This window comes from Acanthisitta chloris, unplaced genomic scaffold, assembly GCF_000695815.1.
Source record: "Acanthisitta chloris isolate BGI_N310 unplaced genomic scaffold, ASM69581v1 scaffold13151, whole genome shotgun sequence".
NCBI classification, from domain to species: Eukaryota; Metazoa; Chordata; class Aves; order Passeriformes; family Acanthisittidae; genus Acanthisitta; species Acanthisitta chloris.
The window spans coordinates 1-14,016 of NW_008654414.1; the positions used below are offsets into that span (position 1 = coordinate 1).

The window sequence follows — 14,016 nt, forward strand, 5'->3', positions numbered from 1 at the left end:
ATAAAAAGGTAAAGCTTATAAAAGTTAATTTACAAACCAAAACAAAAGTGGTATGCACGCATTATATACAAGCCATCTATAACATCTATAAAGTTTCAAATGCATAGCAGAAAACATACCATCATTTTCTTCTGGTTCTCTTCTGGCTGATGAACACAAACAATACTCATTCTCTAAACCAAACTCACAAGTTTTTTTGTTGTTGTTTCCCCCCCCCCAGTCTCTCATGTTATATTATCTAGGTAAGCACAAAAGCCATACAAACTTAATACAGAGATCTATGAGAGCTAAGACTATTAAAAACATGAGGGTAAGGCATCCCTGCTGGTTAATAGGTCTGTAATAATGTGGTTAATTTACAAATCCACAGAGGCAACTGAACCATAGTCATCCCACATGCTTTTCCCCCTCCCCCCTGTTCTCAGGACAACGTTTCCATATACAGTAAGTAGATGTGTTTGCATTAGCCTCTCAGCAGAGGAAGACATCTAAACTGTGCTGCCCCAAGTTGACTGTCATTTCATTGGACATATACACCAAAAGTCATTTAAAAACTAGAGACCAAAACGTAGTCTTGTGAGTTACAAACACAGTTGTAAAAACACAGCCAAAAATCTGTGTTTTCGCCACTGGAGTATGAACCAAATTTAGTTCCTCTGTGCATAATTTCATTGGTACTTTCAGATAACAACAAAAAACTAGTAGTGTCCTTTAACCAAAAAAAAAAAAAAAAAAAGAAAAAGAAAAAGAAAGAAACAAAAAAGAACACACAAGAACAACCAAACCAAAGCATACAGAACCTGCAAAACCCCCACCTTGTTCCCACTGTACACTCCCTGCTTGTGGCATGTTTTGTGACCATGGTTCAAAGAGTGTACTTGCTAAACCATTGTTAGTTAAAGCAAGATGCTTAAACACTAAGATCCATTATCACTTATAGAACAGTTAATACTTGATAGAGTGGTTCAGTTTATATGTAAGGTCCATCTCAGTTTCACATTATTTACTCAGTCAGCTAACTTAATATTTAGAAGTGGTCAATTAGGACTGAGACACAGTTTGCTCCAACAAGATAGTTTGGATCCCCAGGAAGAGACTTGTTCTGCCAGGTTTTGGGGTCACCTGTGGGAGGAAAACACAATGCTGGTGTTTAGTATCCGCTGTCACACAGTGTACATCTTGAAACAACCAAGCTTTTGGACAGGAGCTTTTAAGTTCTGAAGCAACACCTGTTTTGGGGTTTTCTCTTGTTGCTGTTTTGGTTTTTTGTTTAAAAAACCCTGTAGCTGGCATGTTACTAATAAAACATATCCCTTTACTTCCATTTAACATAGGATAGATAGATATTCAAGACAGATGCTGTGGCACTCAGGAATTGTTCTATTGAACTCATTCTACTCTACAGCACCCACACAGTGCTTTCATTTGAGAATTGGTAACACTCAATCAGGTGTTCACTGGCTCTTTCCCAAATTGCCAGTAAACATCAAAACCCCAGTCATTTTAAAAGCAAATCTGGGTAGGATGCATTCGAAGTGTCGTGGAACAGTTCTGACCAGAAATGAGGCAAATCAGAAGTCATGTTGTGACTGAGCACTATGACACATTGGGAGTGTTATTTTCTATGATGACAATGACTGCAGACAAGACTGTAGTAATTTTAGAGCTACATTCAGGATAGTGGTTTAAAAAGCCTGAAACACTGACGTTCTAAAAGGGATTCCAGTTAACTGGAAGACAAAAATCTTTACAACAGATCTTATCTACCCATGGTCAAAGGTCCTTGGGTAATATTGTTACAAGGGAAAACATCATGAGCTGTCATCCCACCAGACAAAGGTTACAATTCCATCTGCACAGTCAATTGTCTCTGTCAACTGAAGACAGTATTCTCCATTTACCCACCACTAAATGCTGCCACTGGACAAAAAATGTCATCATCCCACTACAGCAGAAAGTGAAAAATGCATTTCAGTACTCTTAAGCCTTTCAGATAAAGGACATTAAATAGCTTGGCCAAAACAGACCTGCCTTGAAAAATGTGCAACAAGTTAGAGAACCAGTCACACAGACTGAAAACACGTGAGACCTCTGTATTGAGCCAGACTGATACAAACTCCACGTAACTTTCTCGAAGATCTCATGAAAACAAAATGAAGTACACAATGCACTGAGTGATGGCAACATCTGATGTAGGGACAAAGAATAGAAGTGGCCAGTGTAGAGTCAGAGAATGTAAACAAATTTACTGTAACCAGCTGAGATGACGTATTTCAGTCAAAAACCTCAATAGTGCTGGAAAATTTTTCCTTTTAGAGATTCAGGGAATTCCATTCAAAACTCATATGATCAAATGAATTAGAAGGGTAAAAGAGGACTGCAGGACAGTTGGGTCCTAGTCTTGCACATGAGACAGGCAGACTTTTTCCAACCTTTCCTCCTAAATACATAGTAAGGATTATACTGTAGCCAGTGCAACCTCTTCTAGCTGTTGAGGATGTTTTTTCCCATACTTACATACAACTGCTTTGAAAAGGAAAATAGAGATCCTTTAGTATTTTTAACTAACACATTCTAATAAGTGTGGCCATAGAAGGCTCCTTCTTCCCCAGGTCAGCTTTAATACCAGAATCATTCAAGATTTTGAAGGGGTTTAACAGTATGTTACCAATGTATGAGGCTTAAATGTGGCAGAAAGGATGTTAGTAAGTGCAAATGAATGTCACTTTTAGGACAGAACATGGATACATTGAGAAAAGATGAGGAAGAGCAGACGACTGAAGAGAGGAAAAAACCCAGAATTGCATAAACTGTTATTATAAAGCCACCTCAAGAATCAGAGTCCCATAACCAACTAATTTAGAAAGAGAGAAAACAATTATTTATTTAAGACACAGTATGGTCTACTTACATATCATAAGACAGAATTGCCTAATTTTAAAGTTTGTCTCAAAAGAGCAATGTTATGATATACATCCCATTTCAGATTAACAGAATGTGGTGTTATATTTACAGTACAGAAAGTGTTAGGGTTTAAATATACACGCTCTTGCTTTCACCCACACATGCACACACACACACACATCCCACTTTGGAAAGGGAGAAAAATGTCTCAGTAACTTCAGTTATTGTTTAGATCATTTGAGTCCTCTCCCTTCACTTCAAGTAAGTTCATGAACAGGTGCTATAAGTTACAAAGGAAGTGCTGTGTTGTTTTTGTACATAGTTGTCATATCTTTTGGGACCCTCTAATTTATGAGCCCAGGTTTTAACACTGCCATGTATACACACATTGTTAAATAGATGCATGCAACACATGCATATAATAGCTTATAAAAAACAACTAAAAATTATTGCCATTAATACCTCTAGATTATTGAGTCCCCGTGAAGGGGATTGATGCTTTCATCTTTCAAAGCATCAGTGCTTTGGTGTTGACAGTGATAGACACAGTGACAGAAGATATGCATACATGGTGGCTTAAATGCAGTATACAGAAGTACATCATTCAGTCAGTACTTAGATCACACGTGCACATTAATGGCTTGAACCTTCCACCATAAATTTTGAAGGTAGCTGAGTAAAACCTTAAGACTTTTTCCCCAGATGTGCAAACATTCCTTTTTACATCTCTGTAACCTCACAGCCGTTTCATGAAATTGCTTGAAACTTGCCCAGAATTCTCAATTATGCTCCTCACTGACAATTTCAGCCAATACATTCTCTCTCCCTCACCCCAGAAAGTCACAGTGAGGTAAAAATGAACAGGTAAATAAAATTGCAACCTAGTTGCAACTTTTACTATCAACCAGAGACTTCTGGATAAAAGGCAGTAGAGGAGAAATAGGTAGGAGCAAGCAAGAAAAGTCTTGTGGAAAAACCAGCTACATTAGCATAAATTGTAAATGCTTTTACTGAACACTATAGTTTTCTTAAATGACCCAATTGTTAGCATCAACTTGCACACATGGAAACAGTTAACAAGCGTTAAATCATGATTTATGAGCATGCAAATTGTTAAGATTTGCCAGAGTCCTATATGGTTAATTAAGCAACAGACAAACACCAGTTATGTTACAAAGGCCAATCAGAGGTACATATTCATTTCCTCTCAGTTTTAGTGCGACTATCATTTCAAGTGTATTCAGCAGTAGCAGTCCTCAAGAAAGAAGACAGAATAGAAAAATACGATCATATTTAATAGACTAGAGATATTACTCTTGTTCTGCTATCAGGGTTTTAGCTATGAATTTGCACCGTGAGCAAATGTAAGAAAGACATTTGTAATGAAAGTGAAATGGGAGAGTTTGACACAAATACAATGATTGAGTTTTTATATTACACAGCATCACCTTGAGCCATAATAACTTAAATTATACGATAGCACCCAAAAGCCCCAAAAGGACAGAGGGAGGACAGCATACCCGACGAGGAGTCGGAGGATTTTAGAGCAAAAGACCAACCATCAGGGGTCATAGACGCACAGTGTGGCAGGCGCAGCTCCACTGGCTTCAGGAATTTTAGTCCATGAGGCCCACACATTACCAAGGGGCTAAGAAGTGTTTCACCTAGAGTTAAGAGAAAGAAAAACCTGTTACTGGTGTTTCTTGAAATGGGTTCAAATTTTTACATAGTTACATTGCAGAACTACTCAACAACTCAGTTTAGAGAAAAACAGCAACATTTGGAACCTCTCAGTAAAGAAAAGCACTTGGCAAGATGGTTTCTCCCACTCCAGTAGCTTTCCAGTAGAACACACTACAAACTCAAAATGAAAAGGGATACACGGTGATGATTGTGTTGGGATTTTTTTCCCACCAAATTCTAAGCAGGTGCATCTAAAGAAGCAAATCCCCAAATCTGTTACCAGCCTTGTTCATGGCTTCCCTTGTGCTAGAGCTGCCCATGCTCTGCTCGTGGGGCTTTATGGCACAGGGGGCTGAAAAAATCCTTCAGTGGCTCAAGAGCCTCTGACCCTCATCCCAATAGTCAGAAGATAAAGCACACAAACATACAGTCTGTGCCCAGTTAAAAGCTCCAAATGTTAATGTAACATTCAGCTGAGGAACAGGCTGTATTTAGTTTATAAATATTTAAAGTAACTGCAGATTGCAAGTAATGATTTCATAAATTTGCAGTTAAAGCAACACCTTGAGTTTATTGACTTGAAGAAATTAGGGATCTGACAGGTCAGAAAATTCATACCACTAGTCCAGTGTACATGCAAGACATACTTACTATGAAAAAAATTCCTTAACACTACAATCTTTATTAATAAAAGTCAGAAATATACTCTTATTTATAAAAAAGAGTATGTTTTGAACAGCGAAACTGTTTTCTTTAGAGAAACAAAAAAATTGCTGAGTATTTAAAAGTGTTAAGTAAAGACAAAATATTTAACTCAAATCAAATTAGTTTGAATAATGTGCTTTGGAACTCTTTTGGCCTTAACTGTGAGATGAAGAAATATTTCTAATAAAGACATCTAGAAGAAATCCTTGGAAACCTACTGTTTCAAAGATTCTTAGTGCATTAGAAAAGTTTTAAATTAGTATTTAAACCCACAAATTAAATACTCTCAATTTGTAATTCAGGGCCTCCATCCTGCCTCAACTTTCAGTAGTAAGCAGAATATTCCTTCCCTCACATGTCTTGTGAGATGTATACTCCACATCTTCGTGCAGAAATCTATGTTATATGTTGAAGAATATTAAGGTTATTTCCATATTCCGTTTTGCTGTTGTTAGAAAAAGATTCTTTTAAGTAACAGTGCACAGTGGCAGCTCTTACCTTTCTCTTTATCCAAAGGTGGAAGTATACTGTTGTCTCTGCAGACTTTGAAATATATTTCTTGTTCTATTCCCTCTGGAATGGCTCCTTGTGGTATAATAATACTAACTCCAGTCTCTATGGAGCTCAATACACCACCATTGCTGTTAAATACACCTCTTGCTGTGGCTACAACAGTGTGTCCATCTTCCTCCTCCTCATCCTCAAGTGCTGAAGGGCTGAAGAGACAGAAAGCCTAGCAGTTTTATCAATGTTTCCTTCTTGAAAGTCAGTGACACACTTGCCTCTAACCTGTTTGCAGAGCACAGCCTAGAGCAGGCTAGCACTGGTTTTAGGAAAACTTTAAATATGCCCCACAACTGTGCAGGAAAGCTAACATGAAAGTAGTACAAGCTTTGCCATGAGAAAACATTTTCACAAAAAAACAACCAAAGCCCACAAACTCTGAAAATGTTCAGAAAATAATGAAAGGAAGAAATCAGACCACTTCAATCCTGTGTTTCCAACATCATCTTCTGGGATTATAGAGAGAGCTTGTCCCAACCACACACTTCAGCTTCATAAAACTAAATGGAACTAACACCTGAAAGTTTAGTTTTCTTCCCCAAAGCCTATTCTGACTTTAATACCATAAGGTGTAATAATTCCTACTCAAGTCACCCTGAACTCTTCTATTCATATATACATTGAAAACAAAGCTTGCGGGAAAAAAACCCCAAACAACCCCTCACAATTTTTTCCAGGTTGTCAGGATACAGCTAAAGAGAAACATGTAACATGAATGGCTGGTTTGAGCAGATTTCAGAACAGTCTCTAAAGAATTTCACTCCAAGAACCAGTAATTTCATATTTTCTAGCAGTCTACACAAATTTAGAGTATCAATACATTTCTCAGTCAGGGCAGATAGGACAAACAGCTAAATTTCAAGTCTGGTTCATGTATGATTCTTTTGAAACAAAAGATTAATAGAGTCATAAAACCATCAAGGTTGGAAGAGATCTCTAAAATCATCAAGTTAACCATTAACCTGTCACTGCTGTAACCCCCTAAACCGTATCTTCCAGCACCAGATCCAGATGACTCTTAAACACCTCCAGGGATGGTAACTCCACCACCTCCCTGGGCAATATTCCAGTGCCTGAACACCCTAACAGGGAAAATTTTTTTGTTAATATCTAATCCAAATTTCCCCATTTCAGCTTGTGGCTGTACTTATAAAATACTGTTCTGCAAATATTAGTGAAAAGAATTTAACAAGTCAGCAAAGAGCTAAAAATCGTGATACTACCTGTTGCTCTTGATAGAGTTCTTAGAGTTAAATCATGGTAGGCAAGCACAAGCTGCTTTTAAGCAGCTGTTGGTTTGTCTCATAGTAAAGAGAATAAGAAACTGCTAAAGTTACTTTCTATTTCTCCAAATATTTTTGAAGTACCTCTTAAGCAAATGTACCACGATCTCTCTAAGCACACAGAACCAATACAATTTGGTGCAACAGCTATCCTTCAAAATTAATCCCACCTTCTAGATATAAATTGAGAGGACTAATGATGATTATCTACCAGAAGATTTATATTGATAGTATGAGAAATGGGAAATAAAAGCCATATCATTTTCTAATAACAGCATCAAGATGGTACAGGGGCATAGGGCAGAGCAGGATCTATCCAAATGCCCTTCGGTGCCTTTTGACAGAATTTTAGACTCGTAGTACCAATCTTTCAACTATAGTACCAACAGAAATTGGAAGCACGTTTAAAAAGCTGTATTTTTCACAGCTGAGCTCCTACATATGAAGTCATGGAAAGAAAAGCAGCAGCAGCTTACCTTACAGGAATGGCTTTAGGCACAGCATTAACATTATTTGGTTGATATTTAGGCTTGTCGACCTGTACAGCATAGGTGTCCATTCCACTCTCGAAGTCAGGAGGCTGCGATGAGCTGTGTGCTTTCAAAATGGGTTGGGGAGAGTTTGAAGATTTTGATGGCAACTCTGGTTTGTGTTGAGCTTCATTTGGCAAGAGATTATGGTTGAATTTGGGGCTCTCAAACTTGCGCTCAAAGGGCCTCGCAGCACTCGTGTAAGGTTTGGTTGTGAAGCGGTTGTAGGAAGGAGTGACTGTCTTCTGAATCTGCTCAGTTCCATTAACAGGGCCTTTGTCAGGGAAGCTTTTCTGAGGATAAAAAGTGGACTGCACAGTGTCCTCCCTAGAGGATCTGAAAATTGCTGACTTATTCTGAGATGGAGGAGGGTCAGACACAGAGTTAACTGCAATGCAAATAAAAATACCAGAATTTGTGAGGAGTAATCAAAAATTTCTAGTCACATACATTATGACATCAGAACACATTTTAGTCAATTCTTAATCTGCTATATAAAATATCTATTGGTTCAGCTTAGTTGTCCTAGATCATCTGCTCTCCTACTGTATTTTGTATATTCAGGCAAGTTACCTAAGATCTTGCTAAACAGGTATGTTGGATACAATGGTATGGCCTTTCAATAAATAGTTGATACCATGATCAAAAAACCCCAAACTGGTACTGAAATGCCACTGTGCACTTGCACAAACCGGAAAACTCGACTGAACTGGGCAATCCTCTCAATGTCAAAGTGAAAACAATTTTTTCTTCAGTTTTTAGAAGTCTACCACTATTACTCATGTCTAAAGAATTGTGGTCCAAAGCACAGAAAGGTACATTTTTCAAGTACTGCAAATTTTAGTTCACTTTGGCTGAGATGACTGAGACAGTTACAGGTCTAACACCTGGAAGCTACAAGTTTCAGACAGAATCACTAAATCACTTCTTAAAACTCAAGATCACTACAGTCAAAAATTATTTTCAATAATAATCCTTCCAAAATTCCGTGGGAAAACAACACAGTTACCAGTGCAGACATGCTGAAGCAACCACACAAGCACCTGACAAACAATATTTGTTAGAAGACAGGTTAGCCTCACCACTCCTCACCTTCAGAAAGTGCAGGTTTGTGATGTGCTGGGAGAGACAGGACAGGACTGTTAATCGACTGTGGCTGTGTATACTGGACTGAAGGAGCAGGAGGAGGAGTTGTAACTTGAGGGATTGGCTCATAGCGTTTTTCAGGCCTATCCATTGATTCAGTATCAGTTGGTTTGCCCCTGTTGAAATAAAATGAACAAAAACAACATTTGACTATTTGGTTTCCTCATGGCTCCTGTGTTCACTGCTACTTTTTTTCTTCTATGATCACCTGATTTCCATCTCTTCCTATAAACTTTAAAACATTATGTTCTTGAGTATCCTGTCTCAAGTATAAAAACATTTATTTATAAAGCACAAGAGATTAAGACAACATTGACCTTTAGAAGATTAGTAACACAAACCATGGCAAACAAAAGGCAGATGACATTTCAGGTGTATTTGCATAATTGCCTGCAAGATCTCAATTTTCCAACTTTGTTTGGAGTAATTTCAATGAAAAAGTGTTCTCTGATTTAGTGGGTCTTCAAAATGAAAATATAAATCCACTAGTTTTTGGGGGTGGGTAAGTTGTTTTTGAAAAGTCAAAAGGACAATGGATTCTAGTTCAACTTTTCTAAATACACCTAGTATTTGAACAATGCCATCTTAATTAGAAATGTAATCAGCTTAAGCTTCACTAGCTTTATGTGCATAATGTAGATAACTTTAAAACTTGTTTTCAAAATATTTTTCTGATGCTAGAAATTTTTATCCAGAAGTTTATTTCAGGAAACAATTGATTTATCAAATATCTGTAATTTTGGACTGCAATATATTTATTACACTTAGTGTCAGAATTTGTGTTTAAAATTTTAAGTGCACATAATGCCCGTGATGAAATGTAACAGAGAGAGGACACCTGAAAACATCCTCACATCAACAACAGTCTTACCACTTGATGTTCCTTTTCAAGTAGTCATAGCTAGTGTAAGAGCCAAGAAATCTAGGTGATGGCAAAGCAAACAGCAATAGAAGAATGAAAGAAAATAGTCATTCTATCTTGAGCATATTATTTCTTCACACTTATGTTAGTCCTAGCAGCTGCATATGACAAGGTTGTTGAAACAGACACTATTCAGTGATGTTTCTGGTAGGACCTTTCCCACAGGCATATACAGTGATCACATACTGTAATCAATATGAGATTCAGTGAATTAGGAGGTACTCAGGATCTCATATTGGCAGATACTGAGATTACACTAAACCATTTGTTACAATCAGAATAAACAAAGTTGTTCAATAGAGTGAAAGAAATGAACAAAATATAAATCCCATATTTTAACCATCTCACATACAGTCCAATTTGCAACAGCTTCTTCAGTCTTGAAAGAAATGAACAAAATAAAAATCCCATATTTTAACCATCTCTCACATATAGTCCAATTTGCAACAGCTTCTTCAGTCACAACATGCACAGAATGACAATGGTTTTGTACTGAGGATACACTCACAGCAACTCTCTCTGTAGCACTATCAGCTCACCCAGTAGCAGAGCCCACACCATAAAATGCTTCTGTTTGTGTTCAACAAAACCTAAAAGGACCTCTTGGAATCAGTGTTTATGAATACTAGGAGAGACAAAACCCCATAAGTACACTGATGACTCCCCTTGATTTTCAACTTACCTGGCTTATATGTTGCAAGAAAATACATTTCACATGAGGACAGCTTTCCCTCATTCCTTACTTTCTGTATGCTCATGAATATGTAATAGGCAACGATATTTTAGACACCATTTTACTGCTTCAGGGGAGTATGTTATGAAACTAAGGAAAATGCTGATCAACTTTTGAGAGTCTGCTTGATGACCACATGGATGTGATGATGTGTGGGCTAAACAGCACTGGTATGAATGTATCTCTAAAACCAGCACTGCAGAAGAGATCATTTTAGATGTGCTGTAAAGTTTCCATTCCCATGGATTTTATCTCAAGCCACTCATCCAACAACAGATTACAGCATGTGCTCACTCACTGCTGTCTTTATTCCAGGTGGGCAGTCATAGCCACTTTCTCAGAAAACTGTCCACCTGAAATCACTGCTTCCCAGAGGAAGACAGTAACCAGGGAAGGACAGCCCTGCAAAAGCCCACAGAAAAAACCCCAACAGAGTCCACACCTCATCAGAGCTGCTGTCCAGCTTCCCCAGGAGTTAAAAAATGCAGAAGGGTAGTACATTTTGACAAAGGGAGAAGAGGAGAAAGCTGTGACACCACAAGCACAACCAGCACAAAGTCACAAGCTGTAAGCCAGCAGTGTGTTGGGGACCACTCTGGCTACATCCAGGTTCTGAGCAGTGTGGATGAGGTTGTGTCACCCTTGGCCAGGAGCCTATGACAGAACAACGTGCTTGATGTTAAACACAACTTTGTGCTGGTTGTGCTTGTGGTGTCACAGCTCTCTCCTCTTCTCCCAGCACATTCCCCTAATTATTGATGGACTCTTTTCTAAGCTATTTCCCCACTTGATCTTCATTATGAAACTGCTACTTGAATTTGAAAGGAAGCAGAAATGAATCACTAGAATGCAGCAGTGTGCAGCAGGTTATAAGCCTGTGGGTACAACAGCAACTGCATTGCTGATCTTCAATAAACTCCCAAGGCAAGAGCTCTGCTGGAACACTTTCAGCAGTTCACACAGGATGCTGTGCCTTTCTGCCTCCTCAGCTGAGGTTCTAACTGCTCATGTGAGTACTCTTAACCCTACTCCATACAGAAGTCAGGTAAGCTCCCTCGTTCTGCAGTATGTCAGGCAAAAAGCAGGTTAGCTACACTGAACCAAGCAGGAGCAAATCCACTACTCTATCCACAGGGATATTTGCCTCAAATTGCATCAACTAGATCCACTCAAACACGTCGTTTTACAAGTTGTACTATTTTCTCACATGAAGAGAAACTATCCCTTATTCAACAGTTCCTGACAACTGTAACATGCAGATATGGCATTGCCATATCATTGCAAAGCAGCTTTAGCAATGGCATACATTACCTAAATTAAGCAAATAAAACCCCAGCAAATGAAAAGAGTAAAAAATGTGTACACATGTAATAGGAAAAATACATACTGTCACAATACTTACTCAGTGGCAAGGAACTTTACATAATTTAATGTTTCACATTAATATTTAACAGTGAAAAAGTTGTAGCTATTGCTCATGAATAAATAAAATCTGTCCTCTGTATCCAGAATACATTACAAAGATTATTCAGGAGCAAGAGATTGCATAATCAACAGTTCCTGTATAATCCAAATTTAGTCCTGTTTATTTTTAGAAGAGTTTATTCACAGAATAGCATTTACCACAGAAATTCACTGGGGAAAAAAAAAAAAAAAGATGAATAATGAGCAAGTAACAGGGTCCAATGTGGAAGCTGGTGAAAGCAGAGTCCTCCATCTGAATCCTCTCTCAAGACAGAGGTTGGTTTGTGTTTACACTCAAGGACACTGCAGTGTGTTTCTCGAGGCAGTACTGTCCAACTGAGCAGTGTTCTTGTTCAGCTCTTTCCACTTCCATTAATATTTTAGTATTTGTCTATTTGCACTAGACTACCCTGGGTAAATTTTCTTTCCCATGTCTGTCCTTTCCTGTTAAGGGTTACATTCTTTCACAAAGCAAAAACACAACACATGTTTGTCCTCCTGATATTATGAAATTGTCAGCCTTAAAAACAGCATTATCTTAGTCCTCTGTGGCAGTGTCATCTTGCCATAAGTCAAAGCCCTGAAGTTATGCACTAACAAACAATCAAAACAAAATCAGAACTAAGCAGCCAAAGAATGGAAGTGTCACAGCAGACAGTAGTAGCAGGTAGGAGCATGGAATAATCCCTCTCAACCATTAGCTGTTCTGCAGCACAAATTCAATAGCTGTGTATATCTTTCATGCTTTTCAGTGTGTGACAAGAGTGCAGAATAACATGAGCACAATGAAAGCTTACAACACTCCATCTGGAGAATTTTACAATCCTCACAATTACTTGAGGAAAGCTCACAACCTTTCTCCCAAAGCATGACTTGCATTTACAACAGCAACACAGCCCCAAGCCTACAGACCACAAGGGATGATCTATGGGTAACACTGGTTTTTCTATGTGAGAGCAGAATTTTCAAATGATTGTGATGAGTCCACTCAAGAGAGTTTTCTTAGGTCTGTGCCTATGGTGCCCAGAGAGCAGGACTGCTATACTCTCATCTTTCCATCACAAGATACTGGGCAAGTGAAAAGGAAGGATAAGGAACATCCTTGACTGAGAATCAGAACTGGTTACAGATTACTATATGCATTCCTCCCTTAGTATATAAGAAAGCAAAATAAGAAACAGTTACCCAATGTAGACTTAGAAAAAAACAGGAAACCTTTAAAATCTGTCAAGCTTCTGGAAATATTCTAATACGCTGAGTTCACAAAGAAAGACACAGGAATAGCACAGACAATGATCAAATGACTAAGAACAGGATTCCCAAGTCCTAGCTTAAATCCTTTAAGGCACTGAAACACAGTGTATTGCATACATGAAAGACACCTTGCACATGCACTTAACACTATGAAACTTCAGCTAGCTGGTTTATTATTTCACTCTAAAGATCTCATTTACATTAAGGCTGCCAGATTTTCAGCTTGACCTGAATAGTCAGGAATACAACCAAAGCCTTCAAAAAAGCCCAATTTTCAGGCTGCATGCAGCAAGGCAGGATAGCTTTTCACAGTAACAGCTCCAAACACTTTGCTACAGTTTGAATCAAAACAAATCTAGCTAACTGTGGAGAATATTCACAAAGTTTGTCTAAGTATCCTCCAAAATAGCCAGTTCTTTACCTGAGCTAAATCTGTGCATGAGCTTTCACACAATTTCTGTATCAAAATGTTCCAAATCAAGGAAGCAGAACAATACAGGAAACAGATGTTTCCATCAACAGATTAAATTCTGGCCTCAGCAATATTCCCAAAAGGCTCAGTTTCCTAATGTCAGACATGGCTAACATGTACAAACCTGTCTGCAAAACAAATGCATGCAGAAGTGGAATAAATCAGACATGTAGTGCTTAAACATTTTTCAAAGCATAGGTTTAGACTAAGGAAATACTTTGTCATGTCCTGCTTATGATCATAAACAGAACACAATCGATGATCTGGATGAGTGGATTGAGTGCACCCCCTCAGTAAGTCTGCAGATGACTCCAAATTAAGTGTGAGTGTTGATCTGCTGAAAGGTAGGAAGGCTC

General features: G+C 38.2%; 1 protein-coding gene across 1 annotated transcript in view; it reads right to left on the bottom strand.

Annotated features, from left to right (window-relative positions):
• Positions 1-222: 222 nt before the first annotated feature.
• Positions 223-14,016, bottom strand: part of TJP1 (tight junction protein 1) — a gene marked incomplete at its 5' end in the record, with an annotated part of 35,406 nt that continues 21,612 nt past the window's right edge. Inside the window, 5 exons of the mRNA XM_009083519.1 lie at positions 223-1,122; positions 4,425-4,568; positions 5,791-6,008; positions 7,616-8,057; positions 8,762-8,931. Coding sequence (XP_009081767.1) covers positions 1,028-1,122; positions 4,425-4,568; positions 5,791-6,008; positions 7,616-8,057; positions 8,762-8,931 — 1,069 coding nt within the window. The remainder of the gene's footprint in view (positions 1,123-4,424; positions 4,569-5,790; positions 6,009-7,615; positions 8,058-8,761; positions 8,932-14,016) is intronic.